This window comes from Leptonychotes weddellii, chromosome 16 (genome assembly GCF_054177405.1).
Source record: "Leptonychotes weddellii isolate Sample4059 chromosome 16, ASM5417740v2, whole genome shotgun sequence".
NCBI lineage: Eukaryota > Metazoa > Chordata > Mammalia > Carnivora > Phocidae > Leptonychotes > Leptonychotes weddellii.
This window is the reverse complement of record NC_138384.1, coordinates 28000390-28016078: the sequence shown is the minus strand read 5'-3', so window position 1 is coordinate 28016078 and position 15689 is coordinate 28000390. Positions and strand designations below refer to the sequence as shown.

At 45.2% G+C, this 15689-nt stretch overlaps 1 protein-coding gene across 1 annotated transcript; it reads right to left on the bottom strand.

The window, feature by feature from the left end:
• Positions 1–9121: 9121 nt before the first annotated feature.
• CHD9NB (CHD9 neighbor) lies at positions 9122–11538 on the bottom strand. The gene has a single exon (XM_081806587.1). The coding sequence runs from the start codon at positions 10655–10657 to the stop codon at positions 10499–10501; it is 159 nt and encodes a 52-aa protein (XP_081662713.1). The 5' UTR covers positions 10658–11538; the 3' UTR covers positions 9122–10498.
• Positions 11539–15689: the final 4151 nt, after the last annotated feature.

Here is a 15689-nt window from a genome sequence, read left to right as displayed (position 1 = left end):
CAGGAAAGAATGTCCAATGGAAAAAAGACAGTCTCTTCAACAAATGGTGTTGGGAAAACTGGATAGCCACATGCAGAAAAATGAAACTGGACCATTTCCTTACACCACACACAAAAATAGACTCAAAATGGTTGAAAGACCTCAGTGTGAGACAAGAGTCCATCAAAATCCTAAAGGAGAACACAGGCAGCAACCTCTTCGACCGACCGCAGCCGCAGCAACTTCTTCCTAGAAACATCGCCAAAGGCAAGGGAAGCAAGGGCAAAAATGAACTATTGGGACTTCATCAAGATAAAAAGCTTTTGCACAGCAAAAGAAACAGTCAACAAAACCAAGACAACCGACAGAATGGGAGAAGATATTTGCAAATGACATATCAGATAAAGGGCTAGTATCCAAAATCTATAAAGAACTTCTTTGGTTGATCTCTTTTTTTCTCTTAACATATTAAATATTCACTCCACTCTCTTCCTGTTTGCGTGGTTTCTGGGGAGAACACAGATGTAATTCTTATCTTCGTTCCTCTATAGGTATGATTTTTTCCCTCTGTCTTCCTTCAGGATATTTTCTTTATCTTTGATTTTCTGTAGTTTGAAAATGATATGCCCAGGTGTAGTCTGTTTTGACATTTATGCTCCTTGGTGTTCTCTGAGATTCCTGGATCTGTGTTTTGGTGTCTGACATTTATTTGGGGAAGTTCTCAGGCATTATTGTTTCACATATTTCTTCTGTTCCTTTCTCTCTTCTTTCTCCTGGTATTCCTATTATATGTATGTTACACCTTTTGTAGTTGTCCCACAGTCTTTGGATATTTGCTCTCGGTTGTTTTGTTGTGTTTTTTTTTTTCAGTCTTTTTCCTCTTTGCATTTTAGTTTTCAAGATCTATTCCTATATCCTCAAGCTCAGAGATGATTTCTTCCAACCATATTCCATGTAGTAATAAGCCCATCAAAGGCATTTTTCATTTGTGTCTCGATGTTTCTTATCTCCAGCATTTCTTTTTGGTTCTTTCTTAGGATTTCCATCCTTCTGCTTACATTGTCCATCTGTTCTTGCATGCTGTCTATTTTACCCACCAGAGCTCTTAACATTTTGATCATAGTTGTTTTAAATTCCCAGTCTGATAATTCCAACATCCTTGCCATGTCTGGTGCTGATGTTTGCTCTGTCTCTCCAGATTGCATGGTTTTTTTTTTTCTTTTAGTATGTTTTATAGTTTTTCTTGATAACTAGACATGAAGTACTGGGTAAAAGGAATTGTTGTAAATAGGTTTTTAGTAACGTGGTGGTAAGGTGTAGGGAAAGGGGAAACATTTTATAGTCCTATGATTACGTCTTGGTCTTAGTATGTGTCCTGCCGAAGCAAGTCCTAGGTCTGTCTTTTCGTGATCCTGTGCCATCAAACTGTGAACTTCACAAGTGCTTCTCAATTTTTTTCCTTCCCCCTTGAGTGAGACAGGATGGCTACAGTGGGCTGGAGTTTAATTTTTTTAAAGATTTTATTTATTTATTTGAGAGAGAGCGAGCGAGAGAGAGAGCACGAGTGGGGTGAGGGGCAGAGGGAGAAGCAGACTCCCCCCGCTGAGCAGGGAGCCCTATGTGGGGCTCAATGTGGGGCTCAATCTCAGGACTCTGGGATCATGACCTGAGCCAAAGGCACATGCCTAACCGACTGAGCCACCAAGGTGCCCCTTCTCCCAAGTGGAGGACTAGAACTGAATGGCATTGGGTATTTCCCTTCCCCAGGACAGTTAGGCTCTGATAATACCCCAGCAGGTTAAGCTCTGGTTAACCAGTTTCCTATGAGGATAGACCTTGTTAACAGAGTATTCCAGCATATTTCACAATGATTCCTTTCCCCTGCCCCCTACAAGAAGCATAAGGGGATTTTTCTCTGAAGTTACTGTAAGAACCTAGTTGAGTTCTTGGAGGTAAAACTCATGAAAGTAGGAGGACCACCCATAACTGGCTTCCTCTAGGGTTTTTAACTCTCAGGACTGTCCACATTGAGCCTCCAGCAATTCATCAATTACAAGTTCAGGTTTTCCTTCCCCTGCACTGGTTTCTGAGGCAGCTTCTACCCATAAGTCTCTCTTCCAGGTAAGCTGTGACTCCCTGTGAAAACCTGTCTGTCTTGCCAATCTTCACAGCAGCTTGCCCTGTGTCCTCCCCTTGTGAATCCAAAGAGTTGTTGACTTTTCAGTCTATTTAGTTTTTTACTTGTTATTAAGATGGAGTGGCAACTTCCAAGTTCCTTATGTGTGGAACTGGAAACTAGAAGTTTATATTGCTTTTCATGAGAAAAAAATTAAGTTCATGTAATAATAGAGAATCTCACAGCATTTTCATCAGCATAATGAGGGTATTTTCTAACATTTTTGGGGGGTGTTGCTGTCGGGGGTTAGGAAGAGGAGGGGACAGAGAGACTTTCCAAAAAGATTTAGAGGAAGAAAAGAAGTGTCAGGAAGTTGTTTGAGATTTTTAACTAATCTTTTTTTTTTCAAAGTCTCAGTTTTGATGCTCAATTTATTGGCTGCTGCTTGATGCAATGTTAACGAATCCCTCAGCACAGTCATACTTCCTCTTTACTCTTTCGAAAGGTGACAAGGATGGGACAACACAGGCAACCTCTCTAGGAGGAAGTAACTGGCCATAGATTCCAGAAAGACCCAGTGGAATTACCCTTTTATGGGAAGAACCTGTCCTAATTACCTTCCAGCCCCCCACCCACCCACCCGACCAGCCCAACCACAGCCCCCACACACCAGAAAAAGCCTGACTTAAGACTCTTCACCATGGGGGCGCCTGGGTGGCTCAGTTGGTTAAGCGACTGCCGAAGTTAAGCAGGGAGTCTGCTTCTCCCTCTGACCCTCCCCCCTCTCATGTGCTCTCTCTCTCTCTCATTCTCTCTCTCAAATAAATAAATAAATAAAATCTTTAAAAATAAAATAAAATAAAATAAAATAAAACTCCTTTCTCTTGGGCACCTGGGTGGCTCAGTTGGTTAAGCGACTGCCTTCAGCTCAGGTCATGATCCTGGAGTCCCGGGATCGAGTCCTGCATCGGTCTCCCTGCTCAGCAGGGAGTCTGCTTCTCCTTCTGACCGTCCTCCCTTTCATGCTCTCTCTCTATCATTCTCTCTCTCTCAATAAATAAATTAAAAAATAAAAAAAATAAAAATCAACATTATCTTCTAAAAAAAAAAAAAAGAATTTTATTGATTCAGTCAAGCAAGAATCCCCCACAGCCTTGATGTTTCCTCTTATTTCCATCCACTAACCCTTACCTTGCTATTTGGCAATAAATTTCCACTTGTCCTTGGTGTAGTCCAAGTTGAACCTGATCTTTCTCTCCCACTACAAAACCCCATTGAGGTAGTCCCCCTGAGTACGTCTGCCTTACCACCTTTAACAAACATCACGAGTAATTTTTTCTTTAACAAGAGGAACAGGAATGAGGCTCCTCCAAATCAAGAGAGTGAGAGTGCATACCTTAAAGAAGCCTTAAGTGTGATTCAGAAACACCTCTAAAGGGGCAGGTTCTACCCTTCCTCAACCCCGACAATCCATCCCTCCTCCTGGAATTCACTGACATCACTCTCTTTAGAGTCTTCTACTCTAAGAAAGCCAGTGATAGCACAGTGATTGTAATAGTTTGCTAGGCTGCCATAACAAAGTACCATAAACTGGTAGCTTAAAACAGCAGAAATTCATTCTGGAGGCTACAAGTCCAAATTAAGGTGATAGCAGGGCTATATTCCCCTGAAGGCTCTAGGAAAGAATCCTTCATGCTTATTCCAGTTTCTGGTGCCCCCAGGTGTTCCTTCGCTTGTGGTTTGTTGGCTCCAACCTCTACCTCTACCTTCATATGGTCTTCTTCCCCCATGTCTCTGTATCCAAATCTTTCTTTCCTTTCTTTTTTAAAGACACCAGTCTTCAGATGTAGGGCCCACTCTAATTCAGTATGACCTCATCTTAACTTGATTATATCTTCAACTCCTATTTCGAGATAAGATTACATTCTGAGGTTCCAGGAAGACAAGAATTTTGGGAGGATACTGTTCAATCCACTGCCACGGTTAAAACCATCTCCTTAGAGTTCAATCATTGCCCTGACACTAATTAGCTGTGTGAATTTGGGCAATTAATCCAACCTTCATAAATGTGTTGTCTCGCCATAATATGTGACTTTTACCTGCCTTATGGAGCTATTATGAGGAGCAAATTAAATAATTTTTTGTAAAGCCTTTGAGCACAATGCCTGGCACTTGGGAAGGGCTCTACACATGACAGCCACTGAGTAACCTTCCATTAGTCTGACCTTTCGTCCCTCTCTGGTTTCTTTGTGGCTTTTCCAGCCCATCACCCTTTAAATACTGTTTTTTCCAGAGATCCTCCCTTGACATGTGCTCTTCTGCTGTGAGTGGCTCTTCCCCTCAGGGTATATATGTGGGGGGAGATGGTGCAGGGAGCTAATATACTCCCGGGCTTTAACTGAAAGTGTTCTGATGACTCTGTTGGGAGGAAAACTTTACCTTTCCCAATTTGGGTCCAGTGGTTGGAGGCCCGCAAATTTTAATGAAAAAATACAGACTAACAGAAGAAAAGACAAGATTTATTTTCACATGTGCGCGCAGGAGAGCTCGAGTAATGAAAAACTCATGGAGTTGCCCAAAGAAAGATGTATGTATACCAATTAAACAAAATGAGCTTTTTAGAGCTTCAGTGGGACAGTATGGAAGTTTCTATTGAGCTCTTTGATACCAATGGAAATGGGCAATCTACCTTCTTGGCAAATGAATTTTCAGGAAACCCCCTAGGAGGGGAGTTAATAGCAGCTGTATCTTCAGCAGCTTCTGCTTTAAGTGATAAGCGAAGTTCAGATAAGAACTTTATCAGTGGAGCTTAGTCAGTGAAGCATGTGACTCTTGATCTTGGGGTCATGGGTTCAAGCCCCACATTGGGTGTAGAGATTACATAAAAAATAAAAAAGATTTCTGTCTGCATTTCTGTGTTCAAACATTTTCACTTCTTAAATTTTTTTTAAGATTCATTTATATATTTAAGGCGGGGGAAGGGCAGAGGAGAGAATCTCAAGCAGACTCCCCACTGAGCAGCAAGCCCTACCTTGGGCTTGATCTCACAACCCAAGAGATCACGATCTGAGCCAAAACCAAGAGTCAGAAACTTCACAAACTGAGCCACCCAGGCAGCCCTCAAACATTTCCACTTTAAAACAATGTTTATACCAACTCTGGGGGTCCGAGAGGGTTCCCACAACTCCCAAATAAATTCTCTAAGTCTCAAGCTCTAGCCAACATGCCAGTTTTTAGCTTTGTCCTTGAGAGCTAAAAGACCTGGGGTAAATTATTTAATTCTCTGTGCTTTAATCTGTAAAGTGAGGATAGGGTGGTTGTGAGGATTGGATGAGACCTACATATAAAGCATTTGGAACAATGCCCAGACAGAGTAAGAGTGATATAAACGTTTGCTATTTTTTTAATTGAGGTATAATTGACATATAACATTCTTTTAGTTTCAGGTGTACAACATAATGATTTGATATGTGTATATATCATGAAATGATCCCCACGATAAGTCTAGTTAAATCAGTCACCAAGTTACTATTTTTGTCATATGAGCATCTCAAGCTCAACCCTTCTGACACTCAACTCCTCACCCTCCCTCTAGACCTATCCCTCTTCCTGGAGTCCCTTTCTCGTATTGTGGCACCATCATCAGCTCATCACCCCAGCAGAAACCTTGATTCCTCTCTCTCCCTCAACCCCGATGAAAAACCAATCACCAAAACTGGTTCATTTTACCCCCTAAATATTTCTTGAATCTGTCTTCTTCACCCTCTCCCTTTTGTGTCAGAGTAGATTATTGTTGACAATCACTCCCCCACCCTCCATGCAAAAGGATACTTCCTTGGACTCAGTCGCTTGTGCTCCTGCTACTTATCATGTGAACACTCTTCAGATAGCCTGATCCCCTGAGCCACAGTGACCCACAGACATGTGATCAAGAAGAGAAAGTCGGAGTGCCTGGGCGGCTCAGTTGGTTAAGTGTCTGCCACTCAGGTCATGATCCCAGGGTCCTGGGATAGAGTTCTGTGTCAGGCTCCCCGCTCAGCAGGGAGCCTGCTTCTCCCTCTCCCTCTGCCCCTCCTCCATGCTCGTTCTCTCTCTCTCTCTCAAATAAATAAATAAAATCTTAAAAAAAAAAAAAAGAAGAGAAAGTCTATGCTTTGAGATTTTGTGCCTGGTTGCTTTGCAATAAATAGTGACAGCTACCTAATATATCTTTCTTAATTTGGGCATTTGTCTTCTAATTGGTATTCTTGTCTAGCTTTATCCCTCTCACCTTCATCTTTCAAACAGCTACCAAGTTACTCCACTGAAAATATAAATCTGAGTTGATCTGATGTACTCAGAACTCTTTGAAAATGACAGAAACCAAATTCAAACCACTCTCAGCAAGAAAAAAAAACAAACAAATGAGAAGATACTGGTTTGTGTTAATCATCCAGGGATAGTTGCCCAAACAAGTTCATCAGGAATAGGTCTCCACTTCTCTCGGCCCCAATCTCTTCTATGGTTTCATTCTCAAGGACGTCCCCAGTGGGGAATGCCACTAAGAGATTCCAGACTTAAATCCTACAATTTTGGGCGCCTGGGTGGCTCAGTCATTAAGCGTCTGCCTTCGGCTCAGGTCATGGTCCCAGGGTCCTGGGATCGAGTCCCACATCGGGCTCCCTGCTCAACAGGAAGCCTGCTTCTCCCTCTCCCACTCCCCCTGCTTATGTTCCCTCTCTCGCTGTGTCTCTCTCCATCAAAAAAAAAAAAAAATCTTTAAAAAAAAATCCTACAATTTTATTAACCCCAAAAGAAAGTGGATAGTTCTTTGCTAATTGCTTCAACAAAAAGTCTGAACTGGTTTGGGCCAGATGACCTCCTTTGAACTAATCACTTTGACCAGGTATAAGCAGTGCTCAGCCTGGAGCCTGAGAATGGGATCATGTAACCTGAGAGTGGAAAGAAAAATGTCCTGCCAGGGGAAGAGATGGGCTTTGTTACCAGAAGGCAGGATACCAAGCAGTCATAAGCAATCGATGTCCTAGCTTTGTTCTTCTGCCTGAAGTCCTTCAGTGGACTCCTCATGAGCATCAGGATGAACTCTCAGCCTCTTGGTATAAAATACAAGGCCCTCCATGACCTGGTCCTCTTTCACTTGTCAAGCGTCACCTTCCTGTTTACTATGTGACATGCTCTTCAGGCTCCCACAACACTGCACATCACACCCCATGCAGCTACCAATCTTGGGTCATACGTTCCCCTTCTCCTGATGCACCCATCCTCTTTCTCTAGCTAATTCCTACTTACTCTTGAAGCCTCCACTCAGGCCTCACCTGGGTTGGAAGGATTTCTCTGGACCACCCTGTTCCAGGCTATGCTCCCAGAAAGACACACTTCAACCTTTCATTAACCATGAGGAGTTTGGCATAGAGTAGCCACCCAGTAACTGCTGAGTGAATGAATGAATAAAGAAAGAAAGGAATGAATGAGTGATAGAGAAGAGTAGAAGCTCAATTAAGTATTTGTTTAATAAGTGACTTTGGTTTGAAATGGGAAATTTATTGCCTCATATAGATGAAAAATCCAAGGGCGAGCTGAATGGATGGATGGATGGATGGATAGATAGACAGATAGATAGGTAGATAGATAGATAGATAAAGGGAGAGGAATGGATAGATGGCTGGATGGCTAGAAGGAAGAAAGGATAGGTGGAAGGGTACGTAGATAGATAAGTTGACTAGTAAACAAACCCCTCCTCTTCCAGTAGTTTGGGAAGTGGGCCAGAGCAATGGCATTCAAGTGATGGGCAGAGTCTGTGCAGACCTGTCTTTTAAAAGGTTCAAGTTAGGGGCACCTGGGTGGCTCAGTCGGTTAAGCGTCTGCCTTCGGCTCAGGTCATGATCCCAGGGTCCTGGGATCGAGCCCCACATGGGGTTCCCTGCTCCGCGGGAAGCCTGCTTCTCCCTCTCCCACTCCCCCTGCTTGTGTTCCCTCTCTCGCTGTGCCTCTCTCTGTCAAATAAATAAATCTTTAAAATAATAATAATAATAATAAATAAAAGGTTCAAGTTATGTTTGAGTGGACATAATTCTGACCACTTTCCCCAGGCACTTGAGCCTCAGAGGGAGACAGATGAGTGGTACTGGATCCCCATGGAATCATTGGACTGTCTTTAAAAAGAAACTGGGTACTTTTTCCTGTTACAGAGGAACTTCCTGGCAAAATGCAGCAAGCCTGTCACAGCTGAAGGTGGATAAAGCTTCCGATTTTTAAAAGCCCTCAGAGATCTGGAATTTAATGAAATGAGCATTTTGCACCATCCCAGGAGGAAGCAGAACAAACCACCGTCTGAATGTCTAAGGACCTGGAGCCTCCCTCCTTCGTTTGATTTGGTAAGAAGCGGAGTTTGAGGCCCACCTCTCAGTAACCAGGGAGATGAGCACCACCCAGCCTCAAAGCCTCACCAGCAGCTGAGAACTTTTTCCAGGAGTCCTGAGGGTGCACTCTGAGCCGCTTCTTCCCACACAAAGCCCTGTTTTGCAGCGTGAATTTCCATTAGGAGGGAGGAAGGGGAAAAAAAACAGAATTGTCTTAAAAAAAAATTGAAAGCAGTTCCCCGAGTTTGGCCTATCCCCAGTAAGCTGCAGAAAGAGGCCCCAAACTTCCTGATCCCCAGCTGCAAGCCCAGGCCTGTTTCCTGGCCCACTCAAAGTTTACCACCCCCAGGGACGGCGCAGGGCCCCGGGCCAGCTGACAAGGCCCAGTCTTTCCTGCAGTGTCTTTGGAAGATGTCAGGCTCTGCTGAAGGAAAAGGAACATTTTTTCAGGCTGAATTGCTTTACTTCTTGTCCTTGCTTCTTTTCCTTCTCTTCAGCCTGGTTACCTTGTCATCTCAAAAGACTCCCGTTCAGTTTCTGAGGTTTCTATGGCCAAAAAGAAGGGTCATTTCCAATAGCTTGCACTCACGCTCGTGCTCTCTCTCTCTCCTCCTTGATTCCCCCCTCCCCCTTCCATCCCCCTCCTCCTCCCCAACCACCCCCTCCCTCCCCCACCACCAGGGTGAAAAGAGAGGTCTCTCAAGGCACACACAGGCCTAGTGGACCAGTTGCCTACTTCTTCGTAGGCAGGTACATCCAAATGAGGAAAGAGAAATGGTCCCCCCTACGCACAGGCTTGGATTTGCATGCATTCACAGGGAAGACCCTCCACTTTAAACAGGACTCGGCAGTGATGAACAGCATGAATCCGGGAGTCACGTGACCTGGCTTCAGCTCTGGGTTCTGCTCCGTCCTGAATAGCCAAGCTCAAGCATGTGACTTAACCTCTAGGTACCTCAATGGCCTCATCTATAAAATGGGAGCGGTCGTGCCGGTTACCATAAAGCACCCCTGTAAACTCGTCAGCGGCAGTGCCTGGCATAAAGAGAAGACTCTAGAGCTTCTCTTCTCACTTCTGTTCCACAGAGTTACACCCACCCCTTCTGGCTGGCCCTCTCTTCTCACATCCCCAGGCCTGTCTTTCAGATGTGTCTGTCATCACGTATTTGCAAACATGTCCATTTGATTTCAAATTAAAATGCTTTCAAATTAAAAACAAAACACACGCAGGGTTGGTGTGGGGGGGGTGTGGGTGAGGAAGAAAGGCTGACAGGCATGTTAGTAAACAGCGAAATATTTTTGAGGGCTGGATTCAGATAGCTCAGATGCTACAGGGTCCAAATTGACAGACTTTTGATATGAGGAGACACAGGGATCTCAGCAGAGGGGCAGTTTTCTGGGGATTCGAAAACCAGGAACATGCACCCTCCTCTTTCCTTCCCCCCAGCACTCAAGTCTCCCCTTCTGGGATGACCAGGCCCGTTGCCTTCCATTTGCTCCCATCACAGCCTGATCCTGATTGTTCCCATAATTCATTAAAAATTCTCCCAGTTAAATATTAAATTATTCATACCAACAGTGCGGAGCGAGCCAAATGAAAACGTTCCTGCTAGGGATGTGGGCTCTTCAGCCAGCTCTTGAAGAAAAGGAGAGAGAGAAAGAGAGCAAACCAACACCTGCACAGCCCAGTGGACGTTAGGAGAGGTCAGAAGGTGAGGCAGCTGGGGGTCCCCAGAATGAGCACATGGCTATTCCCCGGAGCCAGAACAGTCTGCCACGGGGCTCGCCCATCTCCAGAAGCTGTGGGCAATGCCCACAATGAAGTGTGAAGACCTATTTTGTCCTCTTCATGGAGAGCCAGGGAAATAGGATTCCTCACAGCTCCAAAGAGCAAAGCCTGAGGAGCGTACGTGCTGAAGGCAGAGATTTCTCTCTCCTCCTTCTGTCTGGAGGTTCTCAGGACTGGGCTTGTCTCAGGTTTCATTGGCCAAAGGCAGTTCCCGGAATGAAGTGAGGGTCTGGACCGACTCTAGAGGAAAGCACCTCAGCTCTTGGGCGCAGGGCCCCCATCCTTCAATGAGGTGTCTTTGCCATCTGCCGCCTCAGCACCAGCCTCCAGATTTGGCTCTTCTCCCCCGGGCTGTTCTCCGGGTTTCTGGGACTCCCCCACCACTTTGGTGCTCTTGCTTGTCTGGCACCCCATCTCACTTGGGAGCAGAGGGCCCAGGGCTCTGGGCTTTTCTGAGGAGGGTCTGTGCTGCAGCCGATCCTGCCATGCCAGGCTTAAATAACCCTTCCTCAGAGCACTGTTGCAAGAGAACTCGTTCGGTTTCTATGGTCACGGGGAAAGGCCAAGTCTAATCTGCATAATAAACCCCAGACCCCCATCTATGAGGTGGGCAGGGCCCAGAAGGCTGACCCTCTGGACAACCCAGCTGGTTCAGAGCACCAGGTCCCATTCATCTCCCCGGAAGAAGCCCCTTCATTTAACCTTTAACTTCTTTACAGATTATAACCCCCCACCTAGTTACCTGTAAACAGCACCCTTTCTTTCCACACACAAAGAAAGCCCTGTCACTATGCAACAGAGCTGTGGCCTCCTTCCCTGTCCCAGGGTCACATTCAGTTCCCGGGGCTCACAGACCCCCTGCTTGGAGACCATCCCCTACCTTAGAATGTCAGCTCCACCCAGAGTTGAAGAATAGGGAGGCCTAAGACCGTGGACTCCAGGGGTTACCCAAACATGCTATGAAAAGATCCAGCAAGTATAGCTTGCCACCCTGTGCCAAGCAAAGTTTACATTTATTATCTTGCTTAGTCCCCACAACAACCCTACGAGACAGGTTATATAATTTAAACCTCACTTAAGGGATGGAGCCACTGAGACACAGAGATAGCGAGTAATATATTTAAGGCAGTTACCAACAGCCTGAGTGAGGATTCGAACGCACATCATCTGGATTCCAGTCCCTCCATCACTGTACTAATCATATCTATTTGAAAGACCCCATCAGGTCTTCATACACCATCCTAGAGGTCATCCGTTTGGTAAACCTGTCATTGCTCTTTTTTTTTTTTTTAAAGATTTTATTTATTTATTTGAGAGAGAAAATGAGAGAGAGAGAGCACATGAGAGGGGGGAGGGTCAGAGGGAGAAGCAGACTCCCTGCCGAGCAGGGAGCCCGATGCGGGACTCGATCCCGGGACTCCAGGATCATGACCTGAGCCGAAGGCAGTCGCTTAACCAACTGAGCCACCCAGGCGCCCTTTTTTTTTTTTTTTTTAAGATTTTATTTATTTGAGAGAAAGCGAGCATGAGAGGAGGGAGGGGCAGAGGGAGAAGGAGACTCCCCGCTGAGCAGGGATCCGGATCCTGGGACTCGATCCTGGGGCTCTAGGATCATGACCTGAGCCGAAGACAGATACTTAACCAACTGAGCCACCCAGGCATCCTTGTCATTGCTTTTTTAATCTGGGCCACACAGGTAAAGGTTTTTGAAGCTGTGAGGGAATGATTTCAGATGTAAATGCTTCTGGAGTGAAGCCCACATGGTTCTGAACTGAAGTTAGCTACCCCAGGGCTCTATATCACTCCTGGTTTATTTTCTGATCACTGGGCTTTCCTTTTCCTAAATCTAAAAGGAGCCTGATGAGGGGTGCCTGGGTGGCCCAGTCAGTTAAGCGTCTGACTCTTGATTTCAGCTCAGGTCATGATCTCAGGGTGTCAAGATGGAGCCCCGTGTCAGTCTGCATGCTCAGTGGGGAGTCTGCTTGAGATTCCCTCTCTTCCTCTCCTTCTGCCCTCCTCCCCACTCACACACTCACTTGCTCTCTCTCAAATAAATAAATAAATCTAAAATAAAATAAAATAAAATAAAAGGAGCCTGATAAGCCTGGCCAGCTCCTAGGAAGCTGGAAAGAGGATCAAGCAGGTCTGTGAAGTGGCCTTTCAGAGAAGTACAAAATTTATTCTTTCCCAGGCATGCGCAGAGCAGTCAAAAGGGACACCAATCCCAGTGCACCTATGGAGGGCGGATACATGCCAGCCTCAGACAAGTTACAGAGTCTTCTTGTTGACTCCTTACAATCAAATTGTCCTATGGGGAAGTATTATTAATTTCACTTTAGAGTTGAAATCATTGAGTCCAGAGTGATTAGGTCAGTTGCCTGAGGTCATGCGCCTGCTTAGCAGCCAGCTCTGCAACCTCCCCACTCCCTGCTTCCTCCCACCCTCCACCCTCCTCCAGTGCCTCTGGTTAATACCATTCATCCTCCTGGACCTGGGCATTCAGTGATCTGCTTAAATGTAGTAAAACTCCCCATAAATCACTTTCCTTTGAATGAGCTTCTTGCCAACGAGGCTGGCAGAGAGACAATTAGAAGGCATTACGATGTTTGATTTATCTCTCCATATAAAAGCCAAGTACAAAAGTACTTTGGGGGTGTCAGGGTGGAAGCGGGAGCTCCCCTTTGCCTTCCAATTAAGAGGCCCTAATTAAGGCAAATCCTCATTTGGATACTGGGATCCTAGGGCAACAATCCTCTTGTGAAGCCTCCAAATTAATCATGCTTAACCCAGCTTAGCACAAGAGACAGGCCACAGGAGCACCCAGGAGCCAGGTGTTACCCTGAGGTTGTGCTTGGGTTAGGTTATAGGTGTGGTCCATAGGAGCAGATGAGGGCCTTTTGCTAACTCACCTGCTGAGAAGGCTTGCCCAGCCTGTGACCTCCTACACCCAGGACAGGTTACATAATTTGTGGAGGCCCAGTGCAAAATTAAAATGTGGATCCCTTGTTCAAAAAATTATTAAGAATTTCAAGATGGTGGGATTCCTGGGTCACTCAGTCGGTTAAGCGTCTGCCTTCGGCTCAGGTCATGATCGCAAGGTGTTGGGATTGAGCCCCGCATTGGGATCCTTAATCAGCAGGGAGCCTGCTTCTCCCTCTGCCTGCTGCCCACCCCCCACCCTGCCCCCGCTTGTGCTTTCTCTCTCTCTGACAAATAAATAAAAATAAAATCTTTAAAAAAAAAATTTCAAGGTGGTGACAGCAGAACTTTAAATGATGCACAGGGCTCCTGAGGCCAGCCCTGCAGGCACCTACCCTCTTCCTGAACATTCTCAGGCATGGGTTCACCTCTAATGAGGACTGTAATGTGCCAGATCACTAGCTGGCTCTGCCTAGGGGACATTGCCCTTGGGATAGAATGAGGCCAGAAGAAAGATAAGAGAAATGGGGTACAGATGATCCCAAAGATGGACGGGACCTCAGAAGGATACTTCCAAGATATTTTCAGCTTCAAACTGCTTCTTCAGCTATTACTACCTACAAAACATAGCACATAAAAAAATATCAATATCAACAAAATAAAAACTCCCGACAGTACCCTATTTCGACAAGGTTGCAGAGAGACTGGAACTCTCAGAATGCAAAATGGTCCAGCCACTGAGGAAATCAGTTCGACCATTTCTTATAAAACTAAACGTACACTTACTGTAGAAAATTTAGTTGTATTACTCTGCTCATGCTGCCATAACAAAAGACCACAAATGGGGTGGCTTAAGCAATAGACATTTTCTCACCGTTCTGGAGACTCTAAGTCCACGATCAAGGTGCTGGCAGATTTGGCTTCTGGTGAGAGATCCCTTCCTGGCTTTCAGAGGACCCCCCTCTTGCTGCATCCTCATGTGTGTGGCCTCTCCTCCATGTTCACAAAGAGAAGATGCCCTGCTGTCCCTTTCTCTTCTTATAAGGACACCAGTTCATTAAGATTTGGGCCCCACCCTTATGACCTCATTTAACCTTTATTACTTCCATAAAACCACTATCTCCAAAACAGTCACATTAGGGATTGGGACTTCAATATATGAATTGGGGGGTGGGGGACACATTCAGTCCATAACAGTACCCGAGGGAAATGAAGACCTGTGTTCACATGAAAACTTGTATGTGGACATTGAGAGCAGTTCTATTAATAATCAAAAACTGGAAACAACCCAAATGTGAATGGATAAATAAATTGGTATGTTCGTACAATGGAATACTACTCAGTCATAAACAGGAATAAACTATTGCTGCATGTAATGGTTTTGGTTTTTTTTTTTTTTAGATTTTATTTATTTGACAGAGAGAGAGACAGCAAGAGAGGGAACACAAGCAGGGGGAGTGGGAGAGGGAGAAGCAGGCTCCTCGCTGAGCAGGGAGCCCGATGCGGGGCTCGATCCCAGGACCCTGGGATCCTGACCTGAGCCGAAGGCAGATGCTCAACGACTGAACCACCCAGGCGCCCCTGCATGTAATAGTTTAAATGAATTTCAAAGACATTATGTGGGGTGAAAGAAGCCAGTCTCAAAAGGTTACCCTACTGTTTGAATCCCTTTATATGATATTCCCAAAAAGACAAAATGTAGGGATGGAAAATAGCTGTGGTATCACTACAAAGTTACAGTTTGGGGGAGTTTTGAGGGTGGTAGAACTATTCTGTATTCTCTTCTTTTTCTTTTTTTTTTAATTATTTTTTTTAAAGTAGGCTCCATGCCCTGCATGGATGGAGCCCAGCGTGGGGCTCGAACTCACGACCCTGAGATCAAGCCCTGAACTGAGAGCGAGAGTTGGAAGCCCAACTGACTGAGCCCCACCCGGGCACCCTGGAACTGTTCTGTATACGAATTGCGGCGGGAGTTACCCAAATCTGTACCTGTGTTAAACTTCATAGTTTCATACACCAACATTTTAAGAAGTCAAATTTACTGTATACTAAGTGAGGAAGAATTTTTTAAAATTGTTTTAAAGATCATTCGAACAAAAAAATAAATAAAGACTGTTTGCCAGGAACCTAGGGGCTTATTTGCCATCTGGCCCTAGTTTTCAAGATCATTTAAATCCTTTTTCTGCTGCTTCTCACTCACTCACTCACTCACTCACTCACTCACTCAAGCAAACAAACAAATACACCTGCCCCTAATTTAGCTCAACAGCTGTTTACCCAGCTACATGCTACGAAGTTCCATTTTGGGCATGGTGCAGTTTCTAGAACCTTAGTGAATGGCACTTAAGGAGGCCTAGACATGGAGGCAGAGAGGGCTGAATACAGAGCATCACCTTATAGCTATGATTATAGGTCAAGAGAGTGGCCAGCCCAAGGCACCCTGCAGAAAGGGAGCTGGAGACATAACCAACCCATTCTCCTCCCTCCCTCTGGTCTGTCCCAGGGTTCTCACTGGCCAAATGCAATT

What these genes read in the sequence shown, in the direction of transcription:
- CHD9NB (XM_081806587.1), bottom strand. Translation starts at nt 10,657, where the DNA reads ATGGGGTGCCAGACAAGCAAGAGCACCAAAGTGGTGGGGGAGTCCCAG.